We start from the raw sequence: 19,218 nt of genomic DNA on the forward strand, positions 1-19,218 counted from the left end.
TTGCTGTTGCATAATCTCTCGTAAGCCTTCCTCAGATGTGATGCCAATTTGTACAAGAAATGTGTACACTACAAGGACACTAACCAATATGCTGCCAACCAGATAGTCTCCAGTCTTCTGAATCATAGGGATTATAAGATGTGAAATGACTACATAATTGAATACAGTGGTCACAAGTACTCTACCCCAGAAACAGTACATGTCTGCATTGTAAATCTTCTCTGCAATTCTACTTAGCATGTTTTGCACCTCTTCCTTTGACAGGGAGTAAATGTAGGCAAATGGCCACGTTGTAACTAAAGCAACATTGATAACTGTAAAATTACCATAGAAAAAGTAGCATGATGTAATGTACAGTGAGCAACTGGTGATCTTCAATAGGACCATAAGGTAGAGAACAACCAAACACACTGTTTTTATTGTATTTGACGTTTCAATCCACATCTTCCTAATATACTCCTTCTTCTGCAGTATAAGCATGTAGATATCGAATAGCACAACTAAAGCAATCACCTTGGCTAAGGGTACCATTGTTACGTGGTAATACTTCATCACTGACAAAACTAACATGGACTCCACCAAATGTGTAATCAAATAAAATGTATGGCCATAACTCTCAGGGTATCTCTGTCTATGTTTGATAAACAGCAGTGTTATAAGTGCAGATCCTAGTAGTGAGCCAATTATCATCGGAAGGATGTGACTGTTAAAGAAGCAGGTCAAATAGAGTAACTGTGCAATGGTAAACACAATCACCCATTCCCTGACTAAACCTAGCCTGCATCCAGTCCAGCCACCCATGAGGAGATTGATAACAGATACAGACATGAATGTGCTCCATAATAATAATGAAGGAATATTGTGATCTTCTTCAGGATCAGCAACATGTATTTGATTACGGAGAAGGGCGAGCAGAAATATGGTGCACATTGACAAATATGAAACAATGATCCTCTGAAACACCTCACCAACTGAGCTATTGTCATTTATATAAGTGTATTTCTTGTAGTTGTCTATAATGAGTTTCTTATTCACATGATGAGGGTTATCTGCTAATTGAAACCTGCTAGACAAAGATGTATCACTGCTAGAATTAGAGGCCCTGCTTAAATTCCTTTTGCAGTGTTGTTGCTCATGCATTTCCTGTTCACTTCTAGGGAATTGTATAGCGCACTTGGAACAACTGATCATCTGCATGGGACACTCATCCAGGTGCAAATCAAGCTTATCATGTTCAATGCTAAACACATGGCAGTAATTCGGACACTGGACTCTCCGTCTTGGACAATGAAAGGCCTCATGATCTTCAATTTCGTGGGCAAGTCCTTGCAGTCCACAATACATACAGTAACGTTTCTGATTTGGACAGTTATCTAATTGGTGAGCAGCTAGAAATTTCTTGACAACTTCTTTGCTGCATAAACTACATGGTACTATTCGGTATTCACACTTGTGCAGATGTGCCTTGACTTCTTTAACTTTTCCACTCCATCGACACTGGCAACCACACTTTTGCACATCGGTGTAAATTGTAGGACACTTCACTACTAAGTTACTGATCTTATTTTCATAGTAAGGATTAGAGAAGGGCCTGCAGGAAGCTTTGCGACAGAAGGGGCAGTGATTCAACTGAGCCCCAAGGCACGACTTTCCGCATACACTCCGCCCACAACCAGACATCTGACGAGGGATATTCATTACTAAATGACACTTCTCACATATTAGTTCCTTAGGCACGTCTTCTAGAACTATATGAAGCGAGTTCAGCACCAACTTGCTCTTGCTTTTCTTCATGTTGTGGTGGAACGGCCAAGGAAAAGACGGCATTTTGAAGTTGACTGCACCAGCGATGGGCGCCAGTGCTCCAGTTATTCCGCTCTTTAGTGCATGCATGTCCACCCAGTAGAGTAGAAAGGAAACGTCGATTTGTTTGAGAATCTCCAGGCGAATCTTATAAATAAAGAGCGAAATAGCTATAGTGATTCTTGAGATCACGTGCGCAGGATCCCACGCTTTAAAGACTGTAAACACGCGCTGTTGTGGCAAGTTTGAAAGAGAGCAAGAATGAAGTATACCCTGGCGTTGATTTTCGTGGGCATCGCTGCCTTGTTCTCATATGGTAAGCAGATAGCACAATATTGTTTGTGAATGTGTTGTTTATTAATATCTCGTAATACAGGTCAGGCGTATGAGAGTTGCGGCGATGGGTATTGCCCTCCAGCTGACGAACCAGATTACGACGAATGTTGTAAATACTTCAAGAATGCGTGTTGTACACATGACGAAAACCAGAAGCTGAAGACCATGTAAGAGCGACTCGGGAAGTCTACCTAGATGCATGTATATCGTAACGCCCTTCCTTTTATGTGCAATTCCACAGATTCATTGTCGTGGTGGTGGTGAGTGTTTTGTCCTTTGTTGGCCTGATTGCCTGTGTCGTCGGCATCATCGCTTGTTGCTGCTGCGCTGTGGCAAGTGCTGCGGCTCCATCAAGTGGAAGGACAGTCGTGGCAACCACAGGGTACACCCCAGTACCTACCAATGTGGTCATTGCTAACAGTACCACTACTACCACTAAGCCTATTTAAGACTAACAGCTGATCCTTTTCAGTTGCTTTATTTTAGTTTTAAGAGTGATTTGTTTTTGTATGATTAAAGTTGCTACCTTTTTTATGTGTTTGTAATCAAAAGCATTGGAATGTATATGGTAAGACCATTTAACTGCAACCAACAGCAGTATCGAAGAGTCTGTAAACTCGTACCCCAAAACAAAACTTACAGCATACCACAACTCAAACCCACAATCATTTTCTATCTTGCAGCAACCTATGAATTTTTGCCTATGAAGTTTTCTTACACGGTGAGCTGTTCTGTGACGAGCAATTTTATATTTCTCCTTGAAACGGACCATTATCAGTCACGTTTACCTTTTTACTGTAGTTTTCAAATCTCTGCGGAGCTGTTTACAAACAAGGGAATGTTTTGTTTATGAGTGATGGCGATAGCGTGTTCAGTCCAGTAGGTAATCGCATATCTCAGTTTGACCTGAAGAGGTGTGTTGTGTCTGAAGGTGTGCATATGTCTCCACGTGTGTTGTCACGTGCCGCATATTACAGGAACAAGAGTTGGACGCATCCTTTCGAGAATCGTACAAACATATCATGTTTTGCCGTCAGCCCGAATGGCCTCCTTATGATCTCCATAGATGAAGGTATTATTTACCTATCAATGTGACAAGTACATGTGCCCTTATAATTTCTAGGGGAATGTGTTGTATGGCCTCAAACACATAATGATTATTGTTAACCTGTTGTCAACAGTGTTGTTTACAATAAACAGTAAAGTTTATTGTTTTAATTGTAGCAAACAGCTCTTTTCTACATTTACACATTCATGTTTACAATGAGTTAGTTTATACTGTTCATGACAGTAGTGAAATTTGCCTGTTTATATTACTGGTGTTTTTATTGTGGTATGTACACAAGGTAGAGATAATGCCTTTAAGTCTCTAGTGTTTACCTAGCCTTTCTTTTGATACTTACAATACTAAGTGTGTGAATATTTGAGACATGCGGGAACCAGGTATACCCACAGGCTGGGCACATACCTGGTGTCCTGAATAGAGTATTGATATTGATACTCTAACTCCTTGTGTTTACAGGATTTGAGTAGGTATGTAATGATAATCTGAGATTTGTGCAGGAAATTTGGGTGGATAGTGTACCAGATTACCTTCTAGATAACATGAGCAACTCACGAGTGCTCTAAATTACGTAGGAATACACTTTCAACATTTATAACACAATTTTAGCAAATTCCTAATAAACAAGTTGATGTTGTGCTACTTCTAAAAACCAGGTGCCATGCAGCTAGCTAACTCATCTGGAATTAACTATAGACAGTATGTACTACTATGAATTAACCAACTATGTATTACTACTTTACAATAGGGTAGTTTTGGATTGTGCAATAATATTATTAGCTAATTCTCGTATTTTGTAATTCATGAAATATTCGTAATTCGTTCAATTATGTTGCTATGCACTGCTAAGGAAGCGTTTGTAACAAACCGCTTTTACCAACATATTATGCACAAAACTATCTTCTAAACTGTTTTATAGTGTGACTAACGTGTTTTTTCCCACAAATTCTCTCGACAAAGCCTCAAAGCTGCTCTTCATTTTCGTTTGTGTACGTAAGGGATACACCCCCTTTCAACTCGAAGCGATAGGCTATTCTTGGTAGTGTATGAGGCCTGCACTGTTGTTTTTCAGTTGCTAAATGCCTGAAAGCCTCAAGGGGAAGGTAGTCTGAGGAAAGTCACCACACCCGTATTTCAGTCCGCCGAAAAGAAACCACCTCAGAGCAAAGTTCACCTGTGCAGAAGTTTAATACAGACTTCATTTCACTTTTACTTCTTACGTAAAAGCTGCTTTTACCATTATTAAACGATTTTGCTCACATGGGTGCGTACGGACAAACATTGATAGGTAGATAGGTACACACATACACACTTTTACGAAAACAATTTCAGTAAACCAGGCGCACGCCCACAGCCGGCCGAAGGCCGGCTGTGGGCATGCGCCTGGTTTAAAAATTCATGTGGTGTAAACAGTATCTACAAGAAGAGAAACATCATTGACCGCACCAGGTTAGTGGTAGGGTTGGTGGGAAAATCAGCTCCCTAATCTGCTACAACTTGTTCAGTGAGCATCACTGCTAAGTTAAGTACAAGTAACCTGCTTGTTTTAACTGTTGGAGGTGTTGTGTGAAGATTACGGATGATTTTTGTTTTATCCATAATACGTGATAGGCAACACATAACAGTTGGTGTGCTATAGTGAAATGGGACACAAAGGAGGACAAGATGTGTGTGTTATATGTACTGTAGTATGCCAAAAGGTACTTGTTGGGGTCTAACAATGATGTGTGGGCCTTAGCCATTATTGAGTAATTATGCTTGTCTGAAGACGTCAGTCAGTCAAGAGCAAGTAGAAAATTTGCAGTAAATGCTAAATGCTGTCTAGTTTGTGTAAGACAGCACACAACAAGCATACATACATATTTGTCCCATCCTCATACTACCTGATACTAATGACATCACAATGAGAAAATTCTGTTGCTGCCATAGTTGTCTTGGTATCAAAGAGGGAAATCAATTGTGTGAGGAATTCTGAAGTGTATCTATACGTATTTGTACTTCTTTTGTGGAACTATTTTAAACTATTTTGATGAAGAAGCCTTTAGACATGTAATTCATTGTAATTCATTGAAAGCTAATATACTAACAGCCAGCGTGTAACAGCCAGCGTGTATCAGATAGCACTCTAGCACTTGTAGTCTTCCCATGTCTTAAACATCACCATATATGGTTGGATATAAGCTGCAGAGCACTGGGTGTTATTCTATCTGGTGATAGCTTTCCCTACATGACTTCTGAAGATGTGCTTTGCAACTAAGAAATCTAACCAATCATCTAATTTTAGATAGACATTTCCTGCTTGTACAATGTGCATACAGTTGTAAAATAACCATATTTGTAAAACTAAGTTTTCGTTTATAGTATTGGTGGTCATACCGTGCTTATTTCGTGTTTTAGTCATGGTGTAAATGTCATAATCATGTTTACTTACAGATGGGAGAGCTCTACTGGTCAACCTCCATCGTAAGGTTGTTCTCCATCACTTCAATTTCAAGAGGCCGGTGTGTGATATCAAGTTTAGTCCTGACGGAAAGTGAGTTCTTGTACTGTTGTAAACAGTATTAGGTCAATGCATCATCACTTTTTCCAGAGTTAGTAGTTAACTGTTGTTAATGCTTATAAGCCACTTATAGCCTCCAGTAATATAGAAACAATATAGAGCCACCTTGAGTCAATATATAGCACTTCAAGCTTTGTACCTATGTCTGCAATCCATTCAAGAGTTACTAAGTGGTCTTCAAATACTTGAACTGTCACTAGATATCGTGTTTTATAATTCTCATCTAGTGTTATTATTCAGTTTCACCCACAATGCTACAAGTATCATGATATAACACAATTCCCAACAACTTTGCCTTTTTATTATTTTATTTTTTTCCAAAAATGTGCAGCTTCAGTTTGAGGATTAACGCACATATGAAACATACATACAAAATGTTTTACAATGTGATTGATTATGGGATTACTGATTGGTAGGGGAAAGTAATAATAATTTCAGTTGGTGCTTAAAAATTTGTAATGATTGTTGTTGGATTAGGCCTTTGTAACTGCTTTCAATCCCTGCACTATTTTTTATGCCAGCTTAGTTCAAATGTCAGTAATATTTTATGATATTTTTATATATTTTGTGCTGCAGGTTCTTTGCAGTCACACACAGCAAGTCTGTACAGGTGTGGCACAGCCCAGGAGCGGTGATTGAGTTTGCCCCTTTTGTGCTCTACCGAACATTTCCAGCGCAATATGATGATGCTACTTGTCTGTGCTGGTCTGATGATTCCAAGTTAGCAATCATTGTTTGTGAACTATATAGGCCTTGTATACTGGAAGGAGTGAAATGTCACTCTGAGGAAGATTTTAATAATTCTCAATATTTAAAATTTTTTTAGTGCGTTTGTATCTATGTATGTAATTAATAATATGATTTTTAAACTATATAGTGCAACTAGTTTTGCTGTTCACTACAGTGTCAGGGTTGTTACTGTAGTTACATACAGTGTGAAATGGATTAGGATGGTGTGTGTGTGTGTCTGTCTGTCTGTCTGTCTTTCTGTGTGAACAATTAATACACTAGTTAGTTAAATTGTTTTGGATGAGATCAGTTATTATGCAATGATCCACATGACCAACCTCAAATAAACTCTATGTTATTCATGCAAGGTGTACCAGCATTTGCATTAGATATGCGTATAGCTAAACTATCAAGTCTATCAGATTATTTTTGTTTTCTTTTTGTCCATGTCTGTGTTCATGATTGTAGTGTCATGTCATGCTATCTTGTGTGTCTGTTGTACAGTTTCCTAGCAGTTGGATCACAAGACACATCATGTCGTGTGTACAGCTTACGACACATTCGTGGCTTCCACTATGTCAACCTGGCAGGTCACCGAAGTGCTGTAGTATCTTGTTTCTTTGAGCATAATTCTTTAACAGTAAGTGTGTTTGTGTGTGTGTGTGTGTGTGTGTGTGTGTGTGTGTGTGTGTGTGTGTGTGTGTGTGTGTGTGTGTGTGTGTGTGTGTGTGTGTTGATGCTCGGTTATGCCACTTTGGTGTTGTTGTTTCCTTATTGCTCCAGTCTACCCAGCTGTTTAAATGAGGACCTGGTGAACTGGTGTCAACTGGGGAAGCAGCCCACCCAGCTGTAACATCAATGGGTACCTGGGGAAGCAAATTCCAACTGTCCCATGTCTCATAGAGTGGGTGAAGGTTCAGGTGGGACTTCGGGTGCCCACACCTTCATCTGTGGGACGGCCTCCTGCGGGCTACTAGTCCTGCCCCAGGAGGATTTTCCTGTGCTGACTCTTAGTACCTGAGTAGTGCACAGGTGTCCCAGTGCTGATTCACTGGGTAGGCGTAACCATGCTAGCATGGCAGCTGAGGGCTTTGCTTTTGTGTGTGTGCATGCCTGTGTGTGTGTTGACATTCATGTAGCATTACAGTTGTTGGAATATATCAGTGTTCTGATCTACAGACAGATTCTAATCCAATGTAATCAGTTTCCTAAATAGGAGGAAGTATGGTTAAATCTTGCAGACAACTGCCTTGTGTCTGTAATTGATAATTTAATGCTATCTAGAGCCTCTTAATAAATCTTTTTGAAGGTTCCTCTATAGTCTAGAGGCAAGGCCTAACACAAGTTTTCTTCCTGAACATCTGTTAAATATATGTATCACCATAGAAAGGGCTCAGATTTACGAAGTTATTCTGCTTATTTCACGGAACATGTTACCAAGAGTTCATAATATAAAATAGTAATAGTAAAAATTATGAACTCTTGGTGTTACTAGTCACACCCCACCCTTTAGCTCTACACAGTCAGCAGGGATGGGGCGGTGGTCAGGTGGCAATGTGACAAGACCATGGAGGAGATGCAGCAGTTACAACAAACACAGGACAGTGAGAGACGAAGGGAAGAAGATGATGATGATAGTAGCTCTGAGATGGAACAGGATGGACCAGCAGTCACTGAAGATCATTACAGAGATGGCAGTGATGAAGGTACAATGGATTTCAGATGTTATTTGTTAATACCAAATAGTAAACCAGAGCTAAGACTCTATTCATGACACAATTATGGAGTATTTACATCTAATATTGAAGATGGCAGAAGATATGTGATGGTCTTGTGTTTCCTATATTTACAGAGCCAGTAGATAGTGTTGATCCTCCTTTGCAAAAGAAGAGAAAAACCCGTCATCAGCCTAACATATGTTATTGGAGCAAGACTGCCAAGTGAGTGTGTATTGTGATCTCAGAGGAGGTCGGCCACACAGCCCTGGTGGGGCTGCATCTTTTCTTGGGGGTCATGTGATGTGTGCTACTCTAATCATGTGATGTTTGCAGACACCTCTTCCAGCAGGAGGGTGGGGCTGAGGTATCATGTGCTACCTATCATGCTCCCACCCACTTACTAGTGGTCGGGTTTACTAGTGGAGTATTTACCCTTCATGAGATGCCTGACTTTAATCTGATCCACTCCTTAAGGTAATGATGTACTTTACTTGCAGCCTATATCTACTGTTCAAGCAAGACATATGCCTGTTAATAATATGTTATACTCTTTGTTGAAATTTTCAAGTATAATTCGGTTTACCACAATATTTATTTACTTATGACAAGACATTTTCTTAAGATATCAATCATTTCAGGTTTACAAAATTTATCAATCACTCTATATGTTTATTTATTAAGGCTTTGTAGCACAGGTGCTGAAGGTCCTAAGCCTGTTTAAAGATGCTATATTAAGCATGTTTGAAAAGTTGCAGAAAAAACCTAGGCAGCCTTGATCCTGCAGCCATACAGTTTACGCTCAAACACTTACAGGAGTCAGTCAGGCAAACATAGTCATCAACAGGTCTACTTTTATTGGTGTTTTATTGTTGTCCATTGTTCTTTCCTCCAGTATTTCACAACAGAAGATCACAAGTGTTGCAGTGAACAGTTCAGGGGAGTGGTTGGCATTTGGCTGCAAGGGGGTGGGGCAGTTGTTGGTGTGGGAGTGGCAGTCAGAATCATACATTATGAGACAACAAGGACATCACTATGACATGAACGTGTTAGCATATTCTCCTGATGGTCAGACCATTGCTACTGGTGGAGATGATGGGAAGGTACTGCATACTATCATCTGATACCAATATTGGGAGTTGTTCCGCAATACCAATGTTTACATCCGGAATTTTAAAACAATACTAATATTGGACGATACTTGAAATCCTGATGTAAACATTGACAATTCCCATTATTGGTATATAAAATTTTTTTACTGTGTATTGTATTAGAGTAGTTTATCAGATGGTGATGCCAATTTTGGTGCTGTCTTGGTGTTTTTACACACCAATTATTAGAGTTTAGTACTGTGTAATAGTCTCCCGTAGTCTCTTATAATCTCTTGTAGTCTCTCATAGTCTCCTATGTGTAGTCTCATAGTCAACTTTTCTGACTGTTCTATTAGAGTAGTCAAGTCAGCCTTACAGTTCTTAGGTTACTCTTGGTCTTAGCTCTTCATATCCAAATCTATTTTTAATAATCAGATTTCTCATTGTTTATGTATGGCTTCTCCAAAGCTAATTAGTGCTTTTACTTAATGTGTTCATTTATGTAGAGTATATAGCTGCATCTGTGATAAGTGTGCTTAATATTTTTTTCTTTCCAGGTAAAGTTATGGAACACTTCTACTGGATTTTGTTTTATCACATTCACTGAGCACACTTCAGCAGTTACTGCGGTGACATTTAACCACACTGGTCAGGTGGTGGTTAGTGCATCTGGTGATGGAACAGTTAGAGCATTTGACATGCACAGGTGAGCAGCGTGGTGATGATGTCAGCTTGGAAATATATGTGTAGCTTATTTGTGTACATGCACGCACACATACACACACTATCCTGGTATTCACACTGTTATAATATTTCAGGTATCGTAATTTTCGGACATTCGCCTCACCTCGTCCAGTCCAGTTTGCCTGTCTGGCACTAGACCCTAGTAGTGAAGTGGTTAGTGCTGGATCACTGGACACCTTTGAGATATTTGTCTGGTCCATGCAGACTGGGAGACTGCTTGAGGTACATAAACCACACCAAAGAAATATCAAAGGATTATTACTCTTTGTTGTGTGTTTGTAGTTGTTGACAGGTCATGAGGGGCCAGTGAGTGGTCTAATGTTTAGCCCACTGTCAGCAATCTTGGCTTCTTGTTCATGGGACAAGACCTGTAAATTATGGGATGTGTTTGAGAGAAAAGGAAACATCGAAACACTCCATCACAACTCAGATGGTTAGTTAACTGGTATTGTGAGATCTGTTCTACCTGTTTTAAACCAACCACCCTAAAATGTGACCTCCAACCACCCTCAAATGTACAACTTGACCTCCTTCTCTAGCTGCTTGTTGAAGCTATAGTGGAAGAGAAGGTTCCACTGCCTCCCAGTAATGTGGACTAACAGAACTTGGTTGTTTATTAGAATATTGCACATCCAACAATTACAAACCTTCACCGTCCCTACTGTACAGTACGGTAGCAGTCACATGTTCTCTAATAGAATACACAGTAGCTTAAATAAGTAGTAAATAGCTGTTTGTGCTGTGACAGACCTTATTTACACCGGTGATATATAAACTACTTGTGCATATGCAAACCTATAAAGTTATATTTATCCTTATCTGTATAGATGCCCGGGTATTTATTTCTTGTAATTTACAGGTTATATTGTGTTTGTAGTGTTGTGTTTGGTATTCAGACCAGATGGAGAAGAGTTAGCTGTATCCACACTGGACGGACAGATAACATTTTGGAACATTCGTGGGGTGGTTCAGACAGGCTCTGTAGAAGGTAGGAGGGACCTGCAAGTTGGCAGAAGTGTTGAACACAAAGTAACTGCTAAACATTTAGCTGGTGGAAGGTGTGCTATATGTCTAGAATTACTACAAATTTATTGACCATTTTGCAGCTGTTTCACCAGCTTATGTTATTCTGCTGATGGAAAATGTATTTTAGCTGGAGGAAGATCAAAATTTGTTTGTATTTATGAAGTATCTCAGCAACTGTTGATCAGGAAATTTCAAATATCCAAGAATCGGTCCTTTGATGGAATGCAGGTAAACAGATGACAATTTATTTTTATTGCTATCATTTTGCTGAACATTTCACAGCCATACTTGAACAGTGCTAAAATGTCTGAAGCTGGTCCCCTAGACTTGCTAGAAGTGGACAGTGATAGTGACAAAGAAGACTTGAGCCTTCCAGGGGTATTGAAAGGTAGACAGTAATTCTGGGTGTGTGTGCATAGTAATTCAGAAAATTTATGCTTGAAAATTTGTGGTACCAACAGCCTATACTCACAAGTAGAATTTTCACAAATCATGAAAATCCAATAACCAGCTATACAGTACTCTAATAAAGCAGCCAGGCACTGCTCTGATGAAAATTGCAACCTGAGAAACCCTTTTATGAATTCCTTGGGTACTCCCCTGAAAATTGATTGTGTTCCTGCATAGGTGACATGAGCTCTAGGAAGACACGACCTCAAGTAAGAACAAAATGTGTCCGGTTCTCGCCAACAGGTAAAGTCTATAATATTATGACAAAAAGTTAAATGATCACTTGTCTTTACACAGGTAGGGCATGGGCTGCTGTGTCAACAGAAGGATTGTTGATCTATTCCCTTGATGATGTGGTGTTGTTTGATCCCTTTGATTTGACCATTGATCTGACACCATCAACAGTCAACCAGGCATTGATCAACAAAGAGTACTTGGCAGCCGTTGTATACAGCTTCCGTTTGAATGATCATGACCTTGTGTCTCGTGCTATGGAGAGTGTTCCTGTTGATGATAGTAAGTGGGTGGGGCTAGTAGCTAGGAGTTCTAGGAATTGTCTTAAAATGTGCACCAAGTCCTAATTGGACACTGAAAAGTTATAACAAACCTTTAGCTCTTATAGTGAAGACTTGCTATACACACCTTTATAGATCTAATCAAGTTGGTAGTTTGTAAAGACTATGTCAGCAGCTGCTGTTACAAAAAATACAGGAGGGTCCATGTTGCTTTGGATAACATGACAGAGCAATAGAATGCTGAGTTACAGGGTACATGTACAAACCATATATCTCATTCTTTCCTCAGTTCAGTTAGTGGCACAGAGCTTGTCAGCTGTTTACGTAGAGAAGATGGTTGAATTCCTTGCCATCAAGTTGGAGAACTCCTGTCACTTACAGTTCTACCTTAGCTGGTGCAATCACCTGCTAACAGCTCATGGTACTTACCTAAAGGAAAACTCAGCATCTAACATGAGCAAACTGAGGGACCTACAGAAGAGCATTGTTGAGAAACAGAATGACCTAGGATCACTGTGAGTTGAGGATACATACTGGCTCTATTACAGTCACCTTTGTGGCAATAATGACCCCATTGGTGCGACTGCTCTATTAGGGTGTGTTGTAGCAACTGTGTAGGTTGGTATCTTATGAATGTGGGTCCATCATGAATCCCCCAATGTATTGACTGTGCACCAGGCTTGCTATGGCACAACAGGGCTTGCTATGGCACAACATACATGTATGATGCAAAGGTGCATGCGTACACACAAAGAGACAAGGTCTTGTGGTGCAACAACTAGTTGAGAAATTTCAGCTCCTTGGTGTCTACTATTTTGTTTACATATTCAAGTCCTTTGTTTATTATCACTTGTTCTATCCACTCTAGTTGTGATGGCAACAGTTACACTCTACAGTACCTCATCTCACTGTCCAGACTACATAGTCAACAATAGTTGTCATTTTGTAGCACCATGTACATCATCAATATCAATGAATATTTTTTATTTCATATAATAAGTAGCCAAACAGTTGACAGTACAAGCGTGTAGATATTGGTCCACATCGTCAATTTCAAAGAAAGCTATTTGGTACTGGTATTTATGCAAAGCACTTGTTTTTTTGTTGTTTTTTTACAATACGATTGTACTGTACAACTGGATTTAGATTGTAAATACGTATCTCAGACCAGGTGATGATGTTAATTTTTCGGAGGAGCCACATATCATTGTGTTGCCAAAAGTTAGTATGTTACAAAAGTACACATTAATTTTGCTGCCTAAAGTCATGGTAATATACGATCGCATTAATATTTGAAGTTTCGCATAATGGACATACACACTTATTTTTTTATTGCAAGATTGTCCTGTACCATGAGTATTTACATAAGACTCCTTGTGAGTTGTTCTTGCAGTGTATGCAATGGATTCAACAGCAATTGAACCACTCCTCATTGCAGCTAGTTTACCAACTTTGTGAGCTCACAGAATGTTCATGATACAGGGAAAAGGTTCTCAGCAATTGACTGTATGGTACCTGCACATTATACCACGTACAGTGTGTGTATACAAGTACACACTAAAACCTTCATTATGGTGAGAGATTATTTGACATTTTAAAGCCCACTAGTACTGGGGCAAGGCTTAAACCTTCCCTCCAATGCTTTGTAACCATGGATACTACCCAGCTGTAGGGTTATGAGAATCCTTGTACTGTAGTGACTACTATAATTATAATGCAAAGTATGAGGTCACGTACACACACAAACACCGACACAAGCAACAAAGCTTCAGAAAAAATTATAACTTCATACAAGAATTTCTTGTTATAGCTTTAACATTAGTAATAATATGTTCCAACTGTTGAAGCCTTTCAAAATAATCATTGATATAAAAACTGACAGTGCAATTCCCCTGGCAAAAAAAAAAAAACTCACTATGTGAGTCTTATATAGCCCATGCCAATCTATTAGAGCATCTCAATCTTTCACAACAACAATGGTAGCTGCAGTGGTAGGACCATGTTCTTGATCTACATCAGTTAACTAAATAGTGCATAAAGGAATTATGCCACATACAGTTAATGTTTGGATATTTTGATTAGTAGCTGTCATACAGTGCACTAGGAATCCAAAGATTTTGGCTTACCTGTGAGGTATTATTGTGCACAAAATTAATATCCAACTTTTATGTAATTTTTACATGATTTGCTCTATGAAAAGCCTCGTGTTGAAATTTCAACCTTTGACAGAGAAATTGCGGTAGTTCTAAAGAATATAATTTATATTCTGGTATATTACTACATACCAGCACACGTAGAACCTGACCAAATTCATTTAACGTACCATCATAGTTACACATATATACAAAAAATAAATCTCATGACGATACAAAACTCATTGTACGACTATCCCTATTGTTCAATTGAGATTGTTTACTACTGAGAGAGATCAATAATTTGTTGAGTTTCTCTTTGGCCAGTATCACTTGTTGACAGGTTAGCTCATAATCCTGTAGGTAGATAATGTCTACAAACACAGGTAGGGGAAATACCCAATACCTTTTCCTCTCCATATATGGAGCCAACATGAGGGTGAGTGGTTGAGACTTCTGACAGGTAAGCTATTTCTTCTGACAAAGAATAATCAATTTTCTGTGGAATGAAATGAATTTTTTATTGTCATACAAATAAGAATTGTGGCTACCTCTAACGCAGACAAGAATTGTTTGGTTTTTTCTTCGACAACTTCAAGGGATGGATTATCCTTTGACATCTCTCGTACTGACTCAGCAATGTTACTGAGCATCTCAGCTATGCTCTAACACAACACACATGTCAAACATTGTTCTATTGTAATTCACATCAAAAAAGGACTCCTTAAAATGTGTCTGGAGCACATTAAGTCCTTAGTCTCGTGCCCAGACCGCTTTTTTTTTTCTTTTTGTGTGGGGGCGGAGAAAAAAAGGGTCTGGTGGATCTCCAATACATTTTTTGTGCAGCCGGATCTACAACTTTTGGGGATCGTTGATTAGTGGTGATGAATAGCAAAGGCTTGTTAACGAAGCAACAATAGGAAATACGGCGCGCTTACCCAAGGATGCAGCCTTGCCAACAAACGCGCGCAGTATTTCCTATTGTTGCTTCGTTAACAAGCCTTTGCTATTCATCACCACTAATCAACGATCCCCAAAAGTTGTAGATCCGGCTGCACAAAAAATGTATTGGAGATCCACCAGACCCTTTTTTTCTCCGCCCCCACACAAAAAGAAAAAAGCGGTCTGGGCACGAGACTATTAAGTCCTATGGACAATCCATAGGCTTTGATGTGTTCTTCAATGCACCTGGATACCAGCCTTATAGGACACCAGCCTTATAGGACACCACACTTGTCTGAATGGATGTGGTCCCATTTTACACTCATTATGTACACACTCAAATCCGGACACCTCACAACATAAGGCCACTTCACAATGGTGAGTCCAGTATGCAGTTAGCTGACAGAAATACATTCTGTGAATACTATGCCACTATACAGTATATAGGGACATGTAGGGACCAGTGAGAAGGCTTATAAAACTTGTGAATACATGTGCATCATCACTATTTAATAAGCTGTTTTCTGCTTAACATAATTTACATCTTTCATCAACGTACCCTCTCAATAGAATTTAGTTTCTCTATTTTGGATATCGTAACGTCCATTCTGGTGTCGCGGCGACGTACGGTATCAATTCCAATTAATACGCACATACGATTTTGATTTTTGAAGTAAAGTTGGCACGTGTAGTAGTACTCTGCGAAGGGAAAACAGTTATGCAATGTGTGCCGTTGGCACTTTCCCTGTAATGTAATGGATGTTAGTGGATCGATAGTGAATAGTGGAGAGTTCGAATCGCACTTACTCTACTCTTGTCAACAGCTTCTGTTGCAGAGAATCAATTTCGTACCGGCTTCGTCTCCAGACAATCATTTGGAACAGTTGAAGGCTAAGTATAAGCCACTGAACGTCGCTAAGTGCAAGAAGAAGAAGAAGTTATCGAAAATGCTACAGACCACGAAAGCAGAAGAAACGGATTCGGCCCAGGCTCCAAACTCTAGCGAGGAGTCGTTTCTAACACCCAAAATAACACTGTTTAACAAGGCGGATCTAGTTTTGTGCTGGAACAATATTCGTAGCGTAGGACCAGGCCTTGTAAACCTCGGCAACACGTGTTTTCTGAACTCGGTCATTCAGTGCCTGACCTACACCCCGCCATTAGCCAACTACCTTTTGTCTGGAGAACACAAGAAGAATTGTAAGTGCTTACACCATGAACCAATGCACACATCAAATGTATTAGCCTTGTTTACACCACCTTGTTTACACCACCTTGTTTAGTGTGTTGTGATGTCATGTTTGTGTCGGTGTGTAGGTCAAAATTCTGTCAATGGGTCATGTGCCCTGTGTCAACTTCAAGATCATGTTGTGAGAGTGTTGAAGGCATCTAGTGGCAGTGTCAGACCAGCACCAATAATTCAGCACCTCAAGTGTAAGTTACTGTTAGAATGTACCATCGTTGAAGTCTCAGCATATTTGTGTTGTGAAATAATCTATTACAAGGGTCATTAAGTACCCGTTCTACAGGTTTAAACAACAGAAAAGAACCAATAGTGTATAGAAATGAGGGGACTACATGACATTGACTATAATTATACTAAAATGGTATTGAGTTATATAGTGTGTTAATTGTTCACACTTAAGCCATTGGATTTGACTGATTGAGGTGATAATTTCTTGTATTAAATTATTCTGTTGGTGGTTGGCATATGTCTGATTAGAAGTAAACCAATTTGGAGGCAAAATAAAGACAATATTGTTGGGATAAAGGGGAAGTTTTGCTGCAAAGAAACATGGCTTTGTTTAATAATGTAATATATTGGCACAACCATTAATGCAGAATGAAATGATTTTATCTGCAAGGATTCTGTTTTCAGGAAAGGGTTTTGGTTTAAATTTTATTGTGTTTAATGTTTGAGTGGTATTTTTACTACCATTTTTTCACAGTTACATGTGGATGACTCAGTGTCCATTACATTATTTTCATGTATAATGGCTAGCTGCGTTATTTAAATTTGTGCTTATTTTATCTCACATGTTTTTGTGTCTTCTTTCCTGTAATTCTACGTATTATTGAAACGAAAACAAGCTCCATATCCTTGAGGGGACGTACAGTAAGTGTTACACTACTGTTGGGTTGTCACGCAGTGCATATCCCCACCAATGCAAGTACTGTAAGTTCCAAGTGACGGAGTCCAAAATGCCTTTAACATGATAGCCATGCTTAACAATGTTTCCCTCTCCTCTTTCAACGTGTTTCTAGTAATTAAAATAAAATTTTCAGCAGACTTTCTTTTTGCTGAGAACTTTATTTGTGTTACACTTTTTAAGATTATTTTAATTTTTGTCACAAAGACTCTCTATGCAAGTCCCTTGATGAAAATTGTGGTTGTGGTAAAAGGCTATTGCTTTCTCTGGTACCATGCCAGCTGTGCAATAAACAACTGTTCACAAATTTGGTTTGGTAACGTCATCATAACACAACCACAATAAGAGTTAGTGACATAACAAGATAAAAATGTAATTTACTGTACTGTATTTCATAACATTAATAGCTAGTAATATTGATCGAATTATTATTTCTCATAAACTCATTGCTTTACACATGCATAATAATATTTGGTAGATCTAATATTTGTGCTACACACTTTTTGGCCCCAATATTGTGATTCCATACATTTTAACCTCTGAACTAGAAGAAAACCGCATTTGTGATAGAGTTGCAACGATATGGTATTTGGGTGTATCAAAATATTGTTTTCATTGTATCACAATAATAACAATATACGACATGATACAAAGTGGAGTATAAACACAGGTGTTTGTTGCTGTTTTGGAAATGGAGAGACCCTTTTCTTTCCAGGACACTAAATAATAATTTGTCTATAAAAAATTGGCAGCTACTACGTACAATAATTTGATTTATGAACTTGTCATCCATTACATTGTACACCTCGATATACCGGATCTGTAAAACCCACCATAATCACGCAAGCCTAATTTTCAGTAGAAAGCATTGAATACAATGGGTGATATGCGTAATATTGAAAAAAATTCCATAAATTTTTTGAACACCTATATCTTAGTGAAGGAAAGGACTAACAACAAAAACCTGGATATCATTTTATTTGCCTACTCAAGATGAGTTTGAAAATCATTGTTTCGTTGCAGTAGACCCAAGGACACACAACTTATGGGCATTTGTTTACGTCACATTGAAGCAATCGTACTCAATCGACCTTTCTTTACAAATTTCACCTTTGTATGCAGTGAAGAAACTTACCCAGTAATCTGAACATGATAAATTGATAGTACAAATTTCAACATTGTATGGTCATTCTGTGTTCATAAGTTACAACCATTTTAGTATGCACCTGTAATTTATTTCCCTATACTTGCTGTACAAATCAATCTTTCTGTTGTTGATACTTTGTAGGGCTATAACTCCGAATGTTATTGGGGTATAAAGCTGAAACTTTGCCAGAGGATATACTTGGCAAAGTAGATTATAACTGTTTAATAAACAGGAATTCAAGAAAATGTGTAATTGTGTCGGGTTTTCGCAGATCCGGTCACATATCTTATACACAATACAGTATATTATTGATACTTTGTATTATACAGTATCATAGCCTTGATGTATGCATAAACCTGAGTTTATTGTATATGTTCCTGAAGTATTTGTTATAGAGAGATTCCACTGATTGACATAATATTTTGGCCATACTTGTGGGAATACATGTAGAAGCCCTGTCCATGTGTGTCCATGCCCACTAGTGACCCAGGTGAAAGCTACTTGTAGCAGCTGCTATGTTGCTGTTGACAATGTTTTTGACAAGGTTTTAACACATTGTTAGTAAGCCCAATTGACGCCACCACTGTTTTGTATCACAGCTACATCATACAGTATGGTAGTACTGTATATTAGGGATCATGGAGATTTGGGTTTTCCTAGCCAAAAAATTCACCCGAAAACCAGCTTTACAACTCCATCCTGGCACCTTGGCAGTATTGGTTAGGTATAACCAAGCCCAAAAGTTCCTTCAATACGATCCTAAAGGCTTCCAATAAATTGTTACGAAATTAAAAAAAAAAAATTATACAATGGAA

At 38.8% G+C, this 19,218-nt stretch overlaps 3 protein-coding genes across 3 annotated transcripts in view; 2 read left to right on the forward strand and 1 right to left on the reverse strand.

Moving 5' to 3' along the window:
* Window positions 1–1,959: 1,959 nt before the first annotated feature.
* On the forward strand, window positions 1,960–13,064 carry LOC136250246 (periodic tryptophan protein 2 homolog). The gene is made up of 22 exons (XM_066042426.1): window positions 1,960–2,119; window positions 2,180–2,306; window positions 2,381–2,860; window positions 2,941–3,053; window positions 3,117–3,211; window positions 5,636–5,735; window positions 6,339–6,482; window positions 6,996–7,131; window positions 8,005–8,197; window positions 8,344–8,431; window positions 8,543–8,683; window positions 9,102–9,309; window positions 9,855–10,003; window positions 10,116–10,263; window positions 10,324–10,474; window positions 10,919–11,099; window positions 11,148–11,295; window positions 11,350–11,455; window positions 11,695–11,760; window positions 11,815–12,033; window positions 12,322–12,547; window positions 12,901–13,064. Exons 3-22 carry the CDS (start codon window positions 2,699–2,701, stop codon window positions 12,965–12,967), a joined length of 2,841 nt encoding a protein of 946 aa, XP_065898498.1. The 5' UTR covers window positions 1,960–2,119; window positions 2,180–2,306; window positions 2,381–2,698; the 3' UTR covers window positions 12,968–13,064.
* A 1,277-nt stretch (window positions 13,065–14,341) lies between these two features.
* On the reverse strand, window positions 14,342–16,238 carry LOC136250255 (mediator of RNA polymerase II transcription subunit 11-like). The gene is made up of 4 exons (XM_066042434.1): window positions 15,666–16,238; window positions 14,716–14,829; window positions 14,571–14,663; window positions 14,342–14,521 (listed from the first exon to the last, which is right to left on the reverse strand). The coding sequence occupies exons 1-4, from the start codon at window positions 15,759–15,761 to the stop codon at window positions 14,390–14,392; spliced, it is 435 nt and encodes a 144-aa protein (XP_065898506.1). The 5' UTR covers window positions 15,762–16,238; the 3' UTR covers window positions 14,342–14,389.
* The window catches only part of LOC136250252 (ubiquitin carboxyl-terminal hydrolase 36-like), a 32,068-nt gene continuing 28,591 nt past the window's right edge, over window positions 15,742–19,218 (forward strand). The window contains exons 1-2 of the mRNA XM_066042431.1: window positions 15,742–16,306; window positions 16,424–16,540. Of these exons, the coding sequence (XP_065898503.1) occupies window positions 15,862–16,306; window positions 16,424–16,540 (562 nt within the window). The 5' untranslated portion in view covers window positions 15,742–15,861. The remainder of the gene's footprint in view (window positions 16,307–16,423; window positions 16,541–19,218) is intronic.

The sequence above is a fragment of the Dysidea avara genome, chromosome 3, assembly GCF_963678975.1.
Source record: "Dysidea avara chromosome 3, odDysAvar1.4, whole genome shotgun sequence".
NCBI lineage: Eukaryota > Metazoa > Porifera > Demospongiae > Dictyoceratida > Dysideidae > Dysidea > Dysidea avara.

Excerpts from the sequence above, each read along its gene's own strand:
- LOC136250246 (XM_066042426.1), top strand. The coding sequence starts at position 2,699 with ATGTATATGGTAAGACCATTTAACTGCAACCAACAGCAGTATCGAAGA. Across the intron at positions 10,004-10,115 it reads AGAGCATTTGACATGCACAG|GTATCGTAATTTTCGGACAT; the intron begins GTGAGCAGCGTG and ends ATAATATTTCAG. Across the intron at positions 11,296-11,349 it reads GGTCCTTTGATGGAATGCAG|CCATACTTGAACAGTGCTAA; the intron begins GTAAACAGATGA and ends AACATTTCACAG.
- LOC136250255 (XM_066042434.1), bottom strand. The coding sequence starts at position 15,761 with ATGTGCGTATTAATTGGAATTGATACCGTACGTCGCCGCGACACCAGA. Across the intron at positions 14,664-14,715 it reads AATTCTTGTCTGCGTTAGAG|AAAATTGATTATTCTTTGTC; the intron begins GTAGCCACAATT and ends TTCATTCCACAG. Across the intron at positions 14,522-14,570 it reads CCATATATGGAGAGGAAAAG|GATTATGAGCTAACCTGTCA; the intron begins GTATTGGGTATT and ends ATCTACCTACAG.